The sequence below is a fragment of the Neophocaena asiaeorientalis genome, unplaced genomic scaffold (assembly GCF_003031525.2).
Source record: "Neophocaena asiaeorientalis asiaeorientalis breed wild unplaced genomic scaffold, Neophocaena_asiaeorientalis_V1.1 scaffold216, whole genome shotgun sequence".
In the NCBI taxonomy this organism is placed as follows: Eukaryota; Metazoa; Chordata; class Mammalia; order Artiodactyla; family Phocoenidae; genus Neophocaena; species Neophocaena asiaeorientalis.
The window spans coordinates 701,868-722,841 of NW_020175825.1; the positions used below are offsets into that span (position 1 = coordinate 701,868).

Below are 20,974 nucleotides of genomic sequence, written 5' to 3' on the forward strand. Positions count from 1 at the left end.
GTAATGTGCTTTTATTAAAGAGAAAAAGTAAAAAATATCATGCCGTGAATATTTTAGCCTGCAAGTTGGTACTTCCTCTATGGTGTTCAAAAATTTAAAACTGTATTAATTCAAACATTAATTTCAGTACTAGTTACAGAAAGGAGAATAAAATTTAATATAGGGAATAATTTTTAAAACTTAAATACTTTATGTAGTTCAAAAAATATTTAGTGGGAGACGACAGAAACAAATTAGGGACATAAGGGAATATCTGTCAACTTGAGGGACAAAAAATTCTTAATTAAAAAAAAAAACTTTTATTCCCAAATGCCACTTTTAGAATCTGGCTAACAAATACCTGCACATGTATTCAAATATATTTACAAGGGCATTGTTTGTAATTATAAAAAATTAAAACAAAATGAATGTTATTAGTATGAGAATGGTTAAATAGTTGTCTACTTAATGGTTGGTTCATTTAAAAAGAATTTAAAGGACTTCCCTGGTGGTCCAGTGTTGAAGACTCTGCACTCCCAATGCTGGGGGCCTGGGTTTGATCCCTGGTCAGGGAACTAGATCCCACATGCCACAACTAAGAGTTCACATGCCACAACTAAAGATCCCACTCGCTGCAACGAAGATCCTGTGTGCCGCAACCAGCACAGCCAAATAAATAAGTTAATATTTTTTCAAAAAAGAATTTAAGAGCTCTTTGGTCTTTTTATTTAACACACACTTGGTGCCTAAATTTGCCAGATGTCAAGCATACATCAAATAAGAATTAGTCTGATAGAAAAAATTAGACTTTAAACACAAACAAGGGGATGGATAGTTACAAATTGTGGTAACTGGTGTGAAGATACAGTACTATGAGAGAGAGTAACAGCCAAAGTCTTCTTTAGATATAGTCTAAAATAATCACATTCAAGCCAAAATCTGAAGAACAAAAGTTAACTTTTAGTAAAGAGTTTTAAGCCAGGAAGCAAGTTGGAAATGTAGGGTTTAAAAAGATAACTGGCTGTTGCAAGGAGAATAGATTGGGGGTGGGAAGAGTGGAGAAAGGAATACCAATGTGAAGTTGTAAAGTTGTAACATAGTGATCTGGTAGACTAGGTGAGAGATGATGTTGCCAAGATTAGAGTGGGTAGTAGAGCAGTTGGAGAGAAATAGATTTAAGACATACTGGGGAGATAGGGTAGAACAGACAGAATCTATTGATAAATTGGGTTGAGTGGATATAGTGATGGATGAGTGACTCTTGTTTATTTTTTAACAGCTTTATTGAAGTATAATTCACATATGATAAGATTCACCCTTTTGAAGTGCACAGTTCAGTAGTTTTTACCATATTCACAGGGTTGTGCAGTCATTACCACTATCTAATTCAGAACTTTTTCATTACCACACCTGCATTTTTGACATGAGCAACTGAGTGTACGATGGTAGCATATTGAATGGGAACAGAACAGGTGTGAGAAGATAAAGGATGCTGAGTTTGGGTTTTTATGCATGTTAAGAGATGGCAATATCAAGTAGGTACCATCAGTGCCAAGATGAGAATGGGTGGCATTACATAGGGAGAATGTGTTGTATAGGGTAGGAAGAGAAGGCAAAATCCTGAGGAGCTCTGACATGGCGGGTGGGGTGGCTAGAGCAAGAGCGCCAACCAAAAAAACTAAGAAGGCATGGCCTGTGAGGTAGGAGGGTGTCCAGGAAAATGTGGAATCATGCAAGCATACCATTTTGAGAAGAAATGGTATGCACTTTCAAATGTTGCTTAGAGGTCTAATAATATAAGGATAGGAAGGTTCTTTTTTATAAGTAACAAATAGATGTCCAGGTTTGGGCCAGACAGAGGTTGGATGTTGGGGCTAAGACCAAAAGGTAAAGGGACCTCTGGATGACCTTTCAAGGTACACTCTATGGATGAAAAGTCACTGTGATGAGAAGAAGGGAAGGAAGGAAAGGAGGAAGAAAGGAAGGGAAATGTTATTAAATTTGATAGAATAGACTTTGTCATTGGTGATTTTAGCAAGGGTTGTTTTGGTGTGGTGATGGTACTGGAGTGATTTAGAGAGTAAATGGGAGGTAAGAAAGCACATTTACTCAATATGGTTTTCTATTATTTGGTGGAAGGGTGGTGTAAGATTTGTTTATTTGGTTGAGAGATTTTGGAGCATATTCGTTTGCTGTGGTAATGATCCCAGGGAGGAGGATAATCTGTGTAGTAGAAAAACTAAACATGAAAGCAAGTTAGTGTGTCGAATGGAATCCAGAATACCTGGTGGAATTAGCCTTTTGAGGGAAGGAGGATAATTCCTTAGTTGTATCTGGAAACACGGAGAAGATGGTTTTAGATACAAGTAGATTTATAGGTTGGGTGACAGAAAGGTAGGGGAAAAGTTTCTATTTCAACGCTGTATTTTCCCAGTGAAGTATGAGAGAGAATCGTTCATGAGTAAGGGCGGTTACGAACTGTGAGTATTGCAGAGATGATGAGAAATATCTGTGGAAAGTGGGAATTTAGTAGAGAAACAGGATTGTAGGACAAATGATGTTCAATGTTATTAGCCCCCATTGTCCATCAGATGTGGATAAGTAAAATGTAGTATATCCATACACTGGAATATTATTTGGCAATAAAAGGAAATGAAGCACTGATACATGCTACAACGTGGATGAACCTTGAAAACATTACGCTAAGTGAAAGAAGTCACAAAAAGCTATTTGTGTAAAATGTCCAGAATATGCAAATTTATAGAAGCAAAGTAGAATAATGGTTACCTAGGGCTGCAGAAAGGCAGAGAGGAAGATTGGGGGGAAATAGCTAACAAGCAATGAAGGTGTCCTAATGTTGATGTGGTGATGATTGCACAACTTGTTGAATATACTAAAAACCATTTAACTGACACTTTAAATTGGTGGTTTCTATGGCATGGGAGTTACATCTCCATAATGCTGTTTTTGTTTGGTTTTTTTAAGTGTGTGTTCCTTTTAGAAAATTGCAAAAATATAGGAAAGTATTGGAAAGGGAAATTAAAATAACCCATAACTCCACAGCATAGAGATGGCTATGTGTACTTTGGTTTATCTTATTATGACTGTATGTGTAGTCTTTATACTTAATTATGTAGTAAGTTATCTTTATATACAAAAGCATTTTTTTAAAACTTCTTTCAGCTAACTTTTGTTTGTTTCTTTTGTTACAGAGCCAAATGTTCTAGCTGGCACTTTAGTTGCTCATACAGATGCTGTCTGGGGTCTTGCTTATAGTGGCATAAAAAATCAATTACTGTCATGTTCAGCAGATGGCACTGTTAGATTATGGAATCCACAAGAAAAATTGCCATGTATTTGCACTTACAATGGAGACAAGGGTGAGTAAATTTTGCCTCTTTGAAAAAAGCTAATTTTTTAAAAATTTGGAAGATAAAAAAGACAAAGTAGTTGATTTACTATTTCCTGACTGCTTAAAGAGATAATTGAAAAAACTTATAAAGCTGTGATAATTTTTTTTATTCCTAGTCATTTTTTTTATAAATAAGAAAGGTGCTTTGCAAGTATATCCTGTAGCTCAGTGCTTTTTTTGACCTTTTTCAGGACATGTCCTATGTGAAGAATAGAATTATTTGTATGTGACAGTAGAGTAGACAAACGAGGCTACTTACAGGAACAGCAGGAGGCCCTCCACCAGCTCCATCCAAGTGGCTGCTTACAAAGATTGAAGGGATCACAGTCTCAAGCATACCTATAAACCGCATATGAGCACACTGGTTGAGAAGTCTAGCCATAATCATTGAAATAGTACCCTTAACTGGGAAGTGCAAACTGAGTTACACAAGTAATTTTTTTAAATCATACCTTTTATTTTTACGAAAAATAATTTTTTGTTTTAAAACATTTTAGATGAACATTTATGCTTAATTTTGTTGGGTCTCTAGATACCTTAGTGATTCTACTAATTTTGAATTGCCTAAATAAGCTTTTGAGGTGAAAATTCATTTAGATAATTTGTTTCTTGCTTCATCCAGGTAATTAATTGCTTACTCCAGATTTCACATAGTTGTGCATTGATCTGGACAGTTGAATTTAATATGTTAAAGAGCAAAATTGCTGCTTGGGACACTTTAGGATAGTACTGCATCAGTGCATTCCAGAGTCCAAACCTTCATTTTCACAGATCCAAAAATTTGACTTGTATTAGCTATTTGATAAGGCTTACCAGTCTCAGACAGGTGAGCAGTCTCCCAAGACAATGATGTGAGAATGCTATTTTATCATTTTACAGGAAGAAATAAAATTGCAAGTGGGCCAGTAAACTAACCTAGGGTTTTTTTCTCTCAGGAGAAAATGCATAGGAGAACAATAACTTTTGTATATATCTACTCTTACTTTAAGAGCCTTCTAGCTATATTTTTCTTATAATGTTATAAAAACTCCTAATAATTGAGGAAAAGTTACCCATTATATCTTACCATCCTAACATAATTGCTTTTTTTCATTATTAACATTATTTCAAGAATATTCAAATTCCTTTTTCTTACTAGAAAATCAGAGATTTCTAAATTATTGTGTTCACACTGTGTCTCTTTGTGCTCCTTTCAGAGCATGGAATACCTACATCGGTTGACTTTATAGGCTGTGATCCAGCTCATATGGTGACCTCTTTCAACACTGGTAGTACAGTAATTTATGATTTAGAAACATCACAGTCATTGGTGATGCTTTCATCACAGATAGATTCTGGTAAGTTTTCTGGTAAGGTTGGAACCTTTAAAAGGATTATTTCACAATAGAGGGTAACCTTTCAATTTTTATATTTTGACTGTATTTAGTATGGAAAAATAATTACTTTCACTGTATACTTATTATTTCTGCTGTTTCCTCAAATTATGCTTAAAAGCTTGGGTGAATATGTGGGGACAGAGAAGTGAGCAGAGCAATGTAAAGGTAAAAGAAAGCAAGTGAAATAATTAAGTTTTTAATGAAAATACATGTGAAAGTAGAGAAAATATAATGAACCAAATGAAATCATCATCCAGCTCCATTAATTATGTGTAAATGGCCAAGGTTGTAAGTATAGGATGTGGTATGTATTTTACAGTTTATTCAAATAGGGATCCAAATAAGGCCCATGCATTGTGATTGGTTGGTAAGTCTGTCAGGTCTCTTTTCATCTGTAGGTTCCCCCTCCATCTCTTTTATTTCCCTTGCATTTCTTAATTGAAGAAATTAGGTAGTTTGTCCTATAGTTTCCCATAGTTTGGATTTTGCCAGTTACGTCCTTGTGGTATCATTTAATGCGCTCCTCTGTTCATTTTATTTCCTGTAAATTGTTTGTGGATCTAGAGGCTTATTCAAATTCAGGTTCAATGTTTTTATTTGTCTTCATTTTAAAGTTTATAAGTGTTTTTCGCAAGATTATTTCATAGTAATCTGTGAATTTTTTTCAGAAGTAAATATTGTCTGTTTTATCTTTTTCTTATGTTTCCATTCATTGCTTGGGTCCATTAATTCATTAACTGCTGAAAAATTATTTTCTAATTCTGTCATTTCTTCTCCATTATTAGCTAGAATGCTTCTATAAAAAGGAACACCTCTCATCAGTAATTTGGTTACCTGGAGTTAGTAGTTATAAAGGAAAAGCAAGATAAATGATTGCTTTAAAATGATGAGGTACTTCCCTAGCATCCTCCAAAGGTGACCAGTGAGTCTTTTGGATATTGTTTGGTTTTATTATCATTATAATCTTTCTTGGATATAAATGTATTTTATGTATTTCAGTCTGTTGCAGGTATTATCTTTATTGCTACTCCGATTATTTCATCTTTGGCCAGTGGGAGCTTATTCAGCTTGGCTTCTGAGTCCTCCTTTTGACATGACCCTGTTAGTTGTTGATGGTTTTCTTGCCTTCTGAGATGACAAGGTGTTCTAGGTTCATCTTGTTCACTTTGCACCCCAGATCTGAAATCAGCCATTTCTCTAAGGAGCCATGGTTTCTTTTAGTGGAAAATGGCATTTAGAGACTACAAGATAGGTGCTGTGCTATTGAGTCAGTCCCCATGGCTTTCATGTCTCTTGAGTTGGTCATTGGTTTAGACTTTTTCAGTGGACAGAGCTAGAAGTACATTTTTAATAAAGAAAAAGACTGATAAATTTATACAAATACTTCCAATTCTAATTCAGATTTATCTCATTGATTTCATATCTTTATCTCATTGATTTCATATCTTTATCTCATTTTAACAATGTTGAAACTCTTGGTTCTCAGCAAAATCATCATAATTTCTTGTTTGATTTATCTCACAGTACAGATACAGTCATCTCAGAATAATAATAGCAACACCACCAACAGTATCATTACTAATAATAGGGTATAGTCTACTAGTGTTGGACAGTCTAATTACTGTGCTTTTAAAAGTCACTTGAAGTAGTTCATTTCTTTGTGCTTATACTGCCGATTGGATATATGATTAAGTTCATTTAATTTTATGGTTAAGTTTCATTTGTTTGATTTTTCATGACTGCTCTTTTAAAAGTCATTTTATAATTATAGAAAACATTTAAATGGTTCCATGGTCAAATCTCAAACCACATTATACCCAAAGTGTCTTTTCAACCCAAGTCCCCTTCTTCCTCTTACATACATTTTTTTTCAATGTGTTTAAGTTCAGTTAAGAGTTCTTGTATACATGTAGAATAATTGATTTACTTAGTCTAATAAATGTTGACAATATTTTCCCTTTTTTTTTTTAATAATTTATCTATTTGGCTGCCTCGGGTCTTAGTTGTGGCACGTGGGCTCTTTCATTGCAGCGCACAGGCTCTTCCTTGCAGCACGCAGGCTTAGTTGCCTCACGGCATGTGGGATCTTAGTTCCCTGACCAGGGATCGAACCCATGTCCCCTGCATTGGGAGGCGGATTCTTAACCACTGGACCACCAGGGAAGTCCCTTCCCATTTGTTTTGATCTCTCTCTTTTTTTTTCCTCATCACTAATCTAATCAAAAATTAAGAACTTGGTAGTAAAGAAAAGGTCTCATTCCTAAGAACATTAATTCCAGTTCTCTGTTTTTTTGTTAGTGTGGGTGGGATGTGGGTGGTTCTTACAAACATCTAATTATCACTTATGAATTTTTTTCTTTATTAATTGCCTCCAGTTCTTTTATGGGCTATTTATTAAAAGCAATGATTTGTGGGTCTTTTAAAAATTCTAAACCACCTATATTGACAGTCTAAATTAAAATACTTCAAACTTTGGGGCTTCCCTGGTGGTGCAGTGGTTGAGAGTCTGCCTGCCAATGCAGGGGACACTGGTTCGTGCCCCGGTCCGGGAAGATCCCACATGCCGCAGAGCGGCTGGGCCCATGAGCCATGGCCGCTGAGCCTGCGTGTCCGGATCCTGTGCTCCGCAGCGGCAGAGGCCACAACAGTGAGAGGCCTGCGTACCGCAAAAAAAAACAATAAATAAAATAATAAAATACTTCTAACTTTTTTCTAAACTTGAGCCTAGTACTATCCATTTATATTATAGGGCATGCTAGCTTACACATATTGTAAGAAATTGTATCTCTCTAGAGCTCTAGTTCTACTTCTTAGACTTTTTGTTTTATGTATAAATGCTTTAGTTGTTAGTGATTCTTATTTTTTGGTAAGACTAAAAAGGCCATTATTTAACTTCTGATTGAAGTATTTGTTTTTTTTTTTTAATTGAAATATAGTTGACAGACAGTATTAAGTCAGGTGTACTACATATTATTTGACATTTGCATACATTATGAAATGATCACCACAATAAATCTAATAACCATCTTTCCTCGTACAAATTTATTGAAATATTATCGACTATATTCCTTATGCTGTATATTACATCACCATGGCTTATTTATTTTATAACTGGAGGTTTCTCCCTCATAATCCCCTTTACCTCTTCCCCTGCCACTCCCTCCCCTCCCCTCTGGTAACCACCTATTTCTTTTCTGTGTCTGTGAACCTGTTTTTATTTTATATTGTCTTGTTTGTACTTTTTTTAGATTTCACATTACATTGATGGTTTGAATTTTGGTGTATTATTATTCTTTATTTTTCAGGTTTACAATCCAGTAATCACATTAATAGAGTAGTAAGTCATCCCACACTTCCTGTTACAATAACTGCTCATGAAGATAGACACATCAAATTTTTTGACAATAAAACGGGTAAGTAGGTTATCTTATTTTCTATATAAGATATTGACTTCTTGGCTTCAAAATTGCCAAGTTAAACTGATTTAACTCAAATTTTTGCTTTACTTAATGTAGCACACTTATAATATGTTAATTTTTATCCTTAAGTATATATAATACCTTGCTTACCTCTTATGATTTCTTCATTTCATGACAGTTATAAACCCTTTCATTTGAATTTTTTTTCTTTATATTCTGTTGTGAATTAGTATAGCAGAAAAGATCTCTTTCTAGTATTTGGCATTTCAGATATGTCCTTAAAATTATTTCTCAGTGGATGAAATGATGATACAGTGTCAATTGTTTATTGTCATCTTTCCTCTATTTCTTTTTTTTTTTTTTTAATTAATCAATTTATTTTTTTGCGGTACGCGGGCCTCTCACTGTTGTGGCCTCTCCCATTGCGGAGCACAGGCTCCGGACGCACAGGCTCACGGGCCCAGCCACTCCACGGCATGTGGGATCTTCCCGGACCGGGGCACGAACCCGTGTCCCCTGCATTGGCAGGCAGACTCTCAGCCACTGCGCCACCAGGGAAGCCCTCCTCTATTTCTTGTTGTAAGGAAAACATACCAATTATATAGAAGTCAAATCAAATTTTAATTTGGCCATAGAATTGTTTGTTTAAGGGCCTCTGTCTCATCTGTCATTACCTAGAATACTACATAAAGTACTGTTTGCTCTCTTTCAGGAAAAGTCTGATAGCTAAGAGAGGCTTCTTTGAGGAGCTAAAATGATTAGAGGGATATTGAAGTACTTCAAATAAGAAACTTAAATGTTAATTGCAACATTTTTGCAGGACAACAAATTATCAAGCAAGACAGCAAATTAGAACTAAGATTTCTCTTTGAAGGTTGTATAGGACATGGTCATAATTTTTAGTCTTTACAGTCTTACATAAATATCTTTGCTCAAATAACACTTCATGGACAGAGGTTCCTTTTAACTCAGTAGGACAAGTTGAGAAGAGAATGGATATTCACAGGTCTATATATTGCACAGGAAAGAAGATTCATATTCATGTGAATGTTCTCAGTTAACACCTTATCAAATCAATTCTTTAAACATTTTTATGAAGCCTAAACATCTTCCACTGCTGCAAGAACAAAGAGATAATTTCCTTTACTGTATTTCTAAAAAGATTCCTTTCATTAATTATTGAAGATTTATATTTGTAAGGGGAGGTTCAGGAATTTTAGTAGTTATATTAAAAGCAAAAAGTGAGTCTCTAGAGCTGTTTTAGTGGCAGAAATCAGAAATAAGGAGCCTATAGCCTTTTAAATTGTTAACAAATTCTACCAATTAATTCTTGGTGTTAACCAGCTAGTACCTTATTTGTAATGTGAAGATAATTGAAGCAACAGGCTCTAAACAATGGAAAATCTCTCTCTCTCATTTTCTGTCTCTCATACACACAGATACACACACATACAACACTTGAGTTAAATTAAACTGTAAATTGAGTTGAGATATATTGTTTTAAAGTCTTTTTTGAAAAGTGGTAATTTATTTAAATGTAATAAACCAGGATATCCCGATAACTGGTGTTGATGGTTAGCTAAGTTGTTAATAGTAGGGTATTATTCTATCAAATTAATAGTAAATTTCTTGAAATTTTTTAAAAAATAAATTTATTTATTTATTTATTGCTGTGTTGGGTCTTTGTTGCTGCGCGGGCTTTCTCTAGTTGCGGCAAGCGGGGGCTACTCTTTGTTGCGGTGCGTGGGCTTCTCATCGCGGTGGCTTCTGTTGTTGCAGAGCACGGGCTCTAGGGCGCACAGGCTTCAGTAGTTGTGGCACGATCCCAGACCAGGGCTCAAACCCATGTCCCCTGCATTGGCAGGCAGATTCTTAACCACTGTGCCACCAGGGAAGCCCTTGAATTTTTTTTTTATCTGAAACATAGAAATTGATAGTATGAATGGACTCAGTAAGTATTTAGATTTTAACAATAAAAGTATATTTAGTATTTCGCACTGCACTGGCTACTATCGTGTAAGATGTTTCTGCTTTCTGAGGGCTTATTGTCTGGGGAAAATAGTGTGTGTGGGTGTGCACACGCTCATACATGCACACACTCAATGCGTAATGCAGTAGGATAAAGGAGTCTTCATAGAGTGAAGGTTTGAGTGTTTCCTTGAAAGAATGGTAAGGTGTTTGTTTGTTTGTTTGTTTTTAAGTGAAGAAAATAGGAAATTCCATATAAGGGTATATTTTGAGTAGAGGCACAGCAGTGGGAACTTGGGCTGGAACAGAAGTTTCTTATAGGCAAAACCAGAGACGTAAGTTTGGAAAAGGAAAGCAGAAACTATTGAGGTGAACTTTTCAGAGCCAGGCTAAGAATAATGGATCTTTGTTTACACTATGCACTATGAAAACCACTTGAATATTTGAGCAGGGGTTTGCAATATTGGTTTAGAAAGAGTATTCAAGTCACACTATATGGTAGACCCTTGACTTTAGAGAATTTAAAACTTTCAATTTGTACTGTTTGTTCCAGAGAGATCTTCAGGGCTCATGATTTTTAAAATTTTGGTAGAGGGACAAATAGGAATTGCATATGTGCTGTGCTCAAGAGACTTGGCTAGTGGGTGAATCTGGGAGAAGGTGTAGTACAAGTGAGGGATGTGGAGGACTTGGAGGAAGAGGGTCTGAATTGCTTATGGACTCATTCATTCAGCAAAGTTTATTATGAGTATCTGCCATATCCTCAGCACACTTCTCCATGCTTGGTGAACAAAAATAAAATATCTTGTCCTCTTAAATCTTACAGACAAGCGGTATATTGCTTTCTGTGAGTGAAACACTGTTTTATTTGATTTACATATACTAACATATTTGCTCTTCTAATAGCTCCGTAAGGTAGATATAGCACTATTATCTTCATTTTATAGTTGAAATAAAGGATCAAAAGAAGTTATTTGTTCAGTGTTACAAAACAGAGAAAATTACAGGTTTGGGATTCAAACCCCCATGCAGTTTGCTTCCAGAGTCCACTATTTTTTTTATTAGTCTGTTTCTTCTCCATTTCATAGATTATCCCAAATAATAAGATTATCTTAAGTCAAAGAGCTTAAGGTGCCGGGGAAGAGAGAACTGGTGACTGCATGTGTCCTCTGTTTCCTCAGTTATAGGAAGAAAGAATTAATCTTGGTGGGGGAAGAAGGGTGGTAGCAGAGCCATGGGGCAAAGGTAAATTTGGTTAAATGTGAGAAGCTGCATGTATATGCTGCTGAAGGAGGGGTCCTAGTTGTTGGGAGGGGTCAGAAGCTTTGTGACTTCTGTGGTCACTAGTAGAAACCCAGCATCCAGCTTGGTTCAGCATTGCACCTCTCTGTAAATGGTCCAATCTGAAGGTCACTCACATTCTGAAGTGACTTCGTGACTATGTAGAGGAAGGTTGATTCTAAACTGACTACATATCATAGTGAGGGTTAGTTTAGTGCACAGGCAGGAAAGCTGAAGTTAAACTTGGAAAATTATAGCACCCTTAAAGAAATGGGTAAATCTGCTATTTGGTTGAAAGAATTCTTTGGTTTAAGACATGTTAAATATAGGAGATGTAGGATCATTCTCAGGAGAGAAATCAGAACGAGATCTATGAATTAAGAGTCACCATCACAGAGCTGATATTTTAAGGGAAGCTGATGATGCTTAGTAGTTAACCCCCTAATGTTTTGAGGCCAGCCATTTCATACTCTGGGTTTTTTTTTTTAATAGGACTATTCAGAGGAATGGATTCTAGAACTGATAGGTGAATTATGTTGGACTAATAGTATGTTGAATGATTTTTCTGTTTCTCAGGATAGTAGAGAAAAGTCGTTAAAATTACTGTTAATCTTAGTATTGATGAAAAACAGACAAATGTGGTTGAAATGACAGGAGACTAATTTTGTCCTTAATTGATAATTGTTTAGTATTGCCAGAAAATGGCAGACTTACGTTTTTCAGAGTAACTTTTTGCACATTTGATTATGTTGTGGTTTTGTATTCAGGTTAAGGGCTATAGCCCCATGGCAAATAACAAAAGTAGGTCTATTTCAAGTCTCAGTGTGGAATGTCATCAGGGGACAAGGAGCATGGCAAACGACTGTAAATAGAATTCTGGAGAAAGACCTCCATCTCTCATTAGGAGCAGCCCAGGCATTTGAGTAATAAATACTCATTGCTGAATGAAAGGGGAGGAAATTTTTTAAGTTAGTGGTACTTGCTGTTTTATTCCTTTCTTGGATGAATCAATTTATGATTTTGCTTTCCAACCATCAGAACATGTATTGCCAATGCAGAGGCTGATGCCCTTGTATTTGTGCAACGCAACTTTGTATTCACAACTTGTTTTTTAATTTCAATTCACTGTTGAATCCATTTGCTTGCCAAATCTTAATGAAGATATTCACTAAATTATGTTTTCCAGAATAGTGCTTTTGCTACTATCTGGGGAAATCCAGAGTAATTTCTGTGATGTACTCCCACCCTTCTCCCCTTTCTTGTTTCTAATGTATTAAATGATTGACATTTCAGAAGATAAATGTTGCTACTAGAATCTTTAGAAAGGCATATATTCCCTGGTGATTTATTTATCATTAACCCTGTATATACAATAATTTTTACATCTCTGAATGAGAAGGATTCTATTTGCATTTTAATTCCCCTTTACATGATACATGATCTTAAGCTTTTTTTTTTGCGGTATGCGGGCCTCTCACTGCTGTGGCCTCTCCCGTTGTGGAGCACAGGCTCCGGACGCGCAGGCTTCAGATGCACAGGCTCAGCAGCCATGGCTCACGGGCCCAGCCGCTCCGCGGCATGTGGGATCCTCCCAGACCAGGGCACGAACCCATGTCCCCTGCATCAGCAGGCGGACTCTCAACCACTACGCCACCAGGGAAGCCCAATCTTAAGCTTTTGATGCAACCCTATAGTCATTATGGTTTTCACTATCATATACTGTCAGATTCATATCACACAGATGTCTTTAGGAGTTGCTGGGAAACTTCTGCATTAGAATTAAAATTGTCTTTAGAATATTATTATAGTGGATGAACCTTGAAAACATTATACTAAGTGACAGAAGGCAGACACAAAATGCCACGTGTTATTGTATGATTTCATTTGTATGAAGCATTCAGAATAGGCCAGTCCATAGAGAAAGCAGATTAGTGGTTACCGGGGACTTGGGGAGGAATGGGGAGTGACTGCTTAGTGGGTACAGGGTTTCCTTTTGCAGAGATGAAAATGTTCTGAACTAGATAATGGTGATTTGCACATTATTATGAATGTTCTAAAAGCCACTGAATTGTACCCTCTTAAATGTTTAAAATGGTAAATTTTGTGTTAAATGTATTTTATCACAATAAAAAATATTGCTGTGGTGAAATTTTATGTCGGTATTGTATTTTGGTTTCTGATCGCTCAAGTTAGTAACTATTTAAAAACTTAATCTTCTCTGTTATGTTTTATTTAGGTAAAATGATCCATTCTATGGTAGCTCATTTGGATGCTGTTACAAGTCTAGCAGTAGATCCTAATGGAATCTACTTGATGTCTGGAAGTAAGTCTGAACTTCCTGTACTGCCCACAAATTGTATAATAGAACTGTTACTCAGTAACATTTTTCATTTATTCTTTTACAGGCCATGACTGTTCTATTAGATTGTGGAATTTGGACAGCAAGACATGTGTGCAAGAAATAACAGCACATAGGAAAAAATTAGATGAATCAATTTATGATGTTGCTTTCCATCCATCAAAAGCATATATTGCTAGTGCGGGGGCTGATGCCCTTGCCAAAGTATTTGTGTGAATCAACAAAAACTCATCATAACAACAGATTCGCTTGGACACAGAGGGTCTGCATCACTGCCATCAAAAATATTACTGATATGACACTACATGTGATCTGCCTGATGAAGGCTATATTTGGGGCAGGCATAAATTGGTGGAAATCACATCTTAACATCAGGCTCATTAATTTAATTGTAATTACTGTATTTCGTGGGACAAAAAAAGGACTCCATTATTTGTGGCCTGTACTGGATATGAACTGAGCGTATGTCTGTCTTTTAGGTATCTTTAAGCCAGTGTGGAGTCTGATCTTACAAAAAGACTTTTATTTTGGACTCTGTGTGCTGCCTTAGGGTTAGGAATGTGGTGCTCTTGTTGGGGGGAAGTGAGCTCCAAGAGTAGCTTTTTTTCATCTCTTAGTGATCTTCTGTTTATCAGTTGAATGCCACAGATACCCTTTTAAACTTATTTTGCTTTAAAAAAAATAAAAAAGAAAATTTAACTTAAAATATTTTAGCATTAGTTGCACAAAATGTTTGGATAAAATTCTAGTTTTTATAAGTCTTTTTATATATTTAGCCTGTCACAACAGTGCTCAAGATTATATTGACGTTTTTCTGCATTATACAACCCTGAAACACAGAGATCTCACTGACCCGCTGCCGTGTAAGCACACTCTTTCCTTCTTTTGCGTAGTACAGCTCAGCTAAGTCTTTCCATAAAGATGCTAAATCACCTTCAACATCACATAACTGTCTTCTTAAACCAAGGACTATTAAGTGTATTAAAATGAAACGGTGGGGTTTAGTACTCCAAATGAACTCTTAAAAAAGAAAAAAAAAAACTAATCTTGGCATCCTATCACTATGTGATATTTTGTACATCTTACTGTATTTACAAGTTTATTTATCAAGGATTATCCATCTTGCTAATAGCCTATTATTTATTTCACTTTTTGTTGGTCTTTATATCCTTTTATTAATGTGCTAAAGGAACCTGTATATCTATTTTGGAACTCTTTGAATAGTCTAAAATAGACTAAAAATGGAGTATTTTATAGTTTAAGTTACAAACCAAGGTGACTCCCCCCAGTTACATATCTTGGTTTACCATGATTCCAGAGAAAACTATCTTGTTTTAAAATATTTGGAGTAAAATTTTATTTGCATTACAAATAGGATACAAAAATAGTTGAATCAGGATACAGAAATCTGCTGTGTTTGGACTAGTTATCCCTGTTTTATTTTTTCAGATGTGCTTAATTTTATGGTGTAACTAAAGATTTTGTTTGTGTAATGCATGATTAAGACAATAAAGTATTTTTTCTAGTCTTCCAAAAAACTTTTCTGATCAGTTTGCGAGTTTTGATGAGTTTTGTAAGGTTTTTGTTTTACAAACTATGAATCAGCAAATTTTTAAGATTGTACCACATAGCGAACGTACAGCTGTTGAAAAATAATGTATATAAAATGCATATAATAAATATTAAATTGTGTACCTGTATGTTACTGTTGGCTACATTATTTTGTGTTGAATAATAAAGTGCAATACTTTACTCTCCATTAAAGTAGGAAATGGAGATGATTTCTCAGTGAGTCCTTCATTTTTATGCTGTTCTTTTAAACTTTATACTGTTTATTGATATTCTAATAAGATTAGAACAGTTAATACTGTTAAGAATGCCTTTCTAAGTATTTCACCCAATTTGGGGATTTAAAAATCTTCTATTGAAGTAAGTTAGATAATTCAAAATAACAAAAAAACAAAACCAGCAGATATGCAGTTTTAAATCATTTCCTTAAGATACCCTATTACTTTATTAAATCTGAATTTCAATTAATAGTGTTGTCTTTCCTATCTAGCCAAACCTGTTTCCCACAGAAAAGTTCAGCAGAGAATAAACATTGCATTGTTCATTAATTAAAAGTTATCCTCATAAATGTTAAGTATTAATATCTTCAAACTTTTCCTTCAACAAGGTAATAATCCTTTTTCTTTGAAGGGAATTGCAAATGCAATTAGAAGGTAACATTAGAAAACTTAACGTGACAAAATTCTATTTGAATGCCTACTTCAAAAAAAAAGAAAATTACATTGTATGTACATTGAGAAATTCTGTCACCTACCATAAAAATCGAAATGTCAATTTTAGTCATTGCTGGTGAAACACTAAAAGTTTTCAGAAATTTTCTTAAAGTATTGTTTTTCTGGTTTTCTGAATTGAACATTCAACTTAGTGAACAAATTAAAGAGGCATTTTCTCTTCCTTCTTTTTTTTTTTTAAATAATTTAGAAACAAGCTTTCCAAAGCTAGTATTGTTTCTGGCAGCTGTTCCAAGCCAATGCATTACTGTTGAACTGAAGTGTGATTATCATCATTGCAATGCATAAACATTCATCTTTTTTGAAATGTATTAAAACTGAAATGAATAAAAATAGTATATATGTTTATTTTTATCTACTTTGGTTGTATTTTCTCTACAATATTAAACATTTGGAAGAGACTAAAAGGATGCAAAAAGAATATCTTATTTGTGTGCTTCCATTTGTGACTTAATGGGAAATTATGTAGATTCATTTGACTATTAAATGGTGCTTTATACATAAAGTTTGAGTATTTTTATATACAAGCTTTTTAATATGTCGACTTTCCCAATATTTAATCATATTCTGCTCTTTTCATATTTATTCATGTACTTTTTCCATATTTCAAAGTAAGTTATCCACTGAAGACCAACATCTCATTTAATGCATTAAGGCTTATAAATAGGCTAGCATAACAAATTTAGGCATGCTTGCAAAGTTGAATTATATCTTTTAAAAAATCCTTTTACTCTATTTTTAGCTGTTAACTCTATCTTGATTATGTTTAGTTTTAAAAAATAATTAACAGTAACTTAAATATAAAGTGTTCACTTCTACTCTCTTGCTGCTCTTTAAGTCAAAATATTAGCTTCCCTGGTTACCTCAAAACTTTGTTCTTTATAAAATTTTTTAAAGAGCTAATGACTAGAGGCTGGGTTTTCATTTAATTTTTTAAGGAGTGGTATTCTCAGCTGAAAGTTGTCTATTTATTGGGAAAAAAACATGTTAAACCCGTTTGTGTTGTTAAAATTCTCCTCGTTACATGAATCGGTCATATTTGTAGCTTTATAAAGGGTGGGGGCAGTGGCGGTCAGGGGAGTCATGACTTCCCATATTCTCTTTAGTCAAATTTTTATGTAGTGTCAAAGGCAATTTCGGTTCTGCTCTCTGATACGTAAGCTTTTACACAAGCTGTAAAATTGTTAAACTCAAAAAATTTGTTGGAGTATAAATTTTCCAACCAGTTAACACCTTTTTCAGGTCAACTGGTTGTAAACCATTTCAGATAGGATCAGTGTATGTGTGATGGGAAATAAGAGTGTGCAGATGAATGAGAGGATAGATCCTGTCCTTAGAGAAGACAGGCAGGATAAGATATGACAGCACTTCCGTCGGAGAGGAGAGTTCTTGGTGAGGTAATGATTGATAGTTACATAAAGGGAGTTTTGATCACTTTTCTTAGGAACCAACTTCACAAGGATGTTTAAGTAAAAATACTATTAATTACAAAAGAACTTTGTTGAACCAAGTAATCAACTGTTTAACCTGGTACTGGCTGTGCATAATGCCTAAAACAGTAGGCATTCAATAAGTAATTGGAACAGAAAATAAATGTATTTAATCTTACTGCATGATTTTAAGAAAACAACTCGGTCTTTCAACACGAAGTGGTTAATGTGTCAATAGAATTTTTACCATGCCCTAGGGGGAGACACTTGGAATAATAAGTAAGGGACCTTAGAATAATAGTCACTAGCAGTTTTATTGCTTAAATAGTCAAAGTAGAATATTCTTCCCTGCAGTTCTCCTCTTTGAAAGGTGTGCTTTTCTTTAAAGCTAAGTGTTTATAAGTAAACACTTACAAGTGTAAGTAAAAATTTACCAACTTAATATTTTTTTCAATACATGGTTGACTTTTAGAGTATAAGCCAAATACATCAATACACATATAAAATTAAGGCTATAAATAGAAAAATACCAGGCAATTCTTCAGTCTTGTTCAGTGTGATATTTGTTGTTGTTATGAAAGTACACTACAAAAGAGGCTTGATACCTAAATCGCTTCCATTTCGTCTGTAATTATAACTTTTAGTATGTTAAGTAACTTTTAGTATGTTAAGATCTTAAAACCAGATTGTTGACTGGTTTTAAGACAACATCTACTTGGGTCAATATATATTTGAACTAAGTTGAGCTGTTTTCTGTTTGTTTCTCGTTTTCCTTATATGTGTTTCTCTTTCATTTTCCTTATATGTGTAATACAGAAGTAGAGAAGGAATGTTGCTTTTGGTCTAAATATCAGCTGCTTTTATTGAACTATAGAATTTGCATATCTATACATTTAATATGCATGTTAAAATAGAACTCTTAAAATTATAATCTACGGTATCTCCTCTTTCCTGAGTTTCTAAGGTTCGTGATTATGAAGCCTCAGCAGAGTATTTTGAACAATGGAGTCTGAACTGTAATTAGAAGGCAGCTTTAAATGAATGCTTACTTGCTTACATTTTTGCCATCTTTAGTATAATAGTTTTGTGTCTGATCTTAGTATGCTATATAGTATTTCAGTATTACTAAAAACAACTTATACATCCCCTTGCACTTTTTCTTTCAGTTGTCAAAATGTCACCATTATTGCTGGGATTCTAAGAAATCTCTACAGATGCCTCTGATGACATCAGAAACAATTGGTTCTAATCCTGTGAACTCTCTTGTGAAGAAAACATGCGACTCCTTTGGTTTAGAGGCCATATCTTTCAGGTCATCCAGAGGTGCCCAAGCCACACCAACAGAGAAGATGGTGATACCTACAATAGAAGTATTTTTAAGTCAATTAAAACCAAGTTCCAGCTTATGTATAAAATTACGTGTATATATTTTTCACCCATTAGTACATAGTTGCAGACAAAACTGCCTTGTAATGCCTGAAGAACTAAATCCCCTGTACCAAATTGTTGGGCTGGTTTTAGCAGTAATCGTGATGAGAATGGCTAAACAGTTGGGTCAAAACCACAGGTTTTGCCATCAGTGCAGTTTACCACCTTAACAGAGATAAGTCATATGATCGCTGAAAGAAAAAAATAATTGGATAAAGTTCAACATCCATTCATGATAGTACACAGTAAGCTAGAAAGAGAAGGAAGCTTTCTTAACCTGATTAGATTAAAGACAAGAACAAACCCTACAGCAAACATACTTAGCGAAATGGTGAAAACTACTCAGAGTTTGGCATGAGGAAGGACAACCTGCTATCATCACAATTAATTGTTATACTGGAGTCATAGCCAGTATAATAGAGCAAGAAAGAATGACACAGAAGATGGGATATACAAATGATGAAAGTTTTCTAAGGCTCTTGCCTTGTCTGGGGAACGGTGACAAGTCCTCTGTGAGTGATAATTGTTTCTCCCATTTCAGTATGTGTTGCATTAGCAAACTGGCCAATAGTAAGAAATTGACAGGGACTTCTCTGGTGGCGCAGTAGTTAGGAATCTGCCTGCCAATGCAGGGAACACTGGTTCAAGCCCTGGTCGGGAAGATCCCACATGCCCCGGAGCAACTAAGCCTGTGTGCCACAACTACTCAGCTTGTGCTCTAGAACCCGCGAGCCACAACTGCTGAGGCCCACGTGCCTAGAGCCCATGCTCCGCAACAAGAGAAGCCACTGCAATGAGAAGCCCACGCACTCTAGCATAGAGTAGACCCCACTCGCAGCAACTAAACAAAGCCCGCAAACAGCAGTGAAGACCCAATGTGGCCAAAAATAAAGTTATTTTTTAAAAAAAATTGACAGTCTTTAATCCCAAAGCAAAAGTTTTCTGATGATGAAAACAGCCAGGGACTTTCCTGGCAGTCCAGTGGTTAAGACTCCATGCTTCCACTGTAGGGGGCACGGGTTTGATTTCTGGTTGGGGAACTAAGATCCTGCATGCTGCACAGCGCAGCCAAAATAAAGTAACAAAAACCGCCAAAAAATGTCTATGAAGTGTAGACTACCATCTATGTACTGGAGGAAATTCCGCATAAAATTTTGAGAGTTTCTGAAATAGTTACTCCCTTCTATCCAAAGCTTCATCACCCTTCTAGTGGTATACAATGATCAGAGTTGTGAATACTTAAGACATAAATAAAGCAGGTTTCGATGATGTAAAAGCTGCTTGAAACAATTACTGATTTATCATCACCAGCTAATCCTCCCCTCTCCCTGGCGAAAGAAGTCAAAAAACTTTCTCCCCTTCAGTTTTCTTCACTTATAATTCTACATTCAAGCTCAGATTGTCAAGCTCAGGCCCAGTATATAATTACAGTTAAAAAACCAAAACAGCTGTGCCCTAGCCCTGAACACCTATCCTATCTTCTGGCTTTTGCTAACTTTCACTTTGCTATCACTAAAGGATAACTTTCATGAAAATAGTGCGGCCCAACCTCCTGAAGTTCAATTAATCACATAGGGAGAATATATTTGAATTTATTTAGTTCACTTTATGTAGCCTGAATCCAATCCTGTTAACCACAAATTCAGTAAGCTACACTTTTAAGGAGTATGATAGCAAAAAGGTCTTCAACGTAAGTTAGTTGAAGAATACATTAAGACAGATGTATAAAAATAAGCCATTGTATATATAGCTTAAATTGCAAGTATCCATTCTCTATTCTACTTAATAAAAACAGTATTCCATCAATACCTATAAAAGTACACAAGTGCACTAGCAGAGGTGCTAATAAATGCATAAAAGCAAAAGTCATTAGGAATTAAATAGGGAAAAGGAAGTACAGAGGAGTATAGAAAAATGTAAGGCTCTTCATTCTCCCCCTCCCGTTAGCATTTCTGTTTTTTTTAAATATTATTGGGGGCTTCCCTGGTGGCGCAGTGGTTGGGAGTCCGCCTGCCGATGCAG

At 35.3% G+C, this 20,974-nt stretch overlaps 2 protein-coding genes across 5 annotated transcripts in view; one reads left to right on the forward strand and one right to left on the reverse strand.

Moving 5' to 3' along the window:
- The window catches only part of STRN3 (striatin 3), a 55,294-nt gene extending 38,852 nt beyond the window's left edge, over positions 1–16,442 (forward strand). For all 4 annotated transcript variants that reach the window (XM_024732662.1, XM_024732664.1, XM_024732665.1 and 1 more), the window contains 5 exons: positions 3,192–3,359; positions 4,588–4,728; positions 8,073–8,180; positions 13,672–13,758; positions 13,841–16,442. In XM_024732662.1, the coding sequence (XP_024588430.1) occupies positions 3,192–3,359; positions 4,588–4,728; positions 8,073–8,180; positions 13,672–13,758; positions 13,841–14,010 (674 nt within the window). In that variant the 3' untranslated portion in view covers positions 14,011–16,442. The remainder of the gene's footprint in view (positions 1–3,191; positions 3,360–4,587; positions 4,729–8,072; positions 8,181–13,671; positions 13,759–13,840) is intronic.
- Positions 16,443–18,093: 1,651 nt separating this feature from the next.
- COCH (cochlin) overlaps positions 18,094–20,974 on the reverse strand; it is a 13,469-nt gene continuing 10,588 nt past the window's right edge. Inside the window, exon 11 of the mRNA XM_024732668.1 lies at positions 18,094–18,883. Within this exon, the coding sequence (XP_024588436.1) occupies positions 18,708–18,883 (176 nt within the window). The 3' untranslated portion in view covers positions 18,094–18,707. The remainder of the gene's footprint in view (positions 18,884–20,974) is intronic.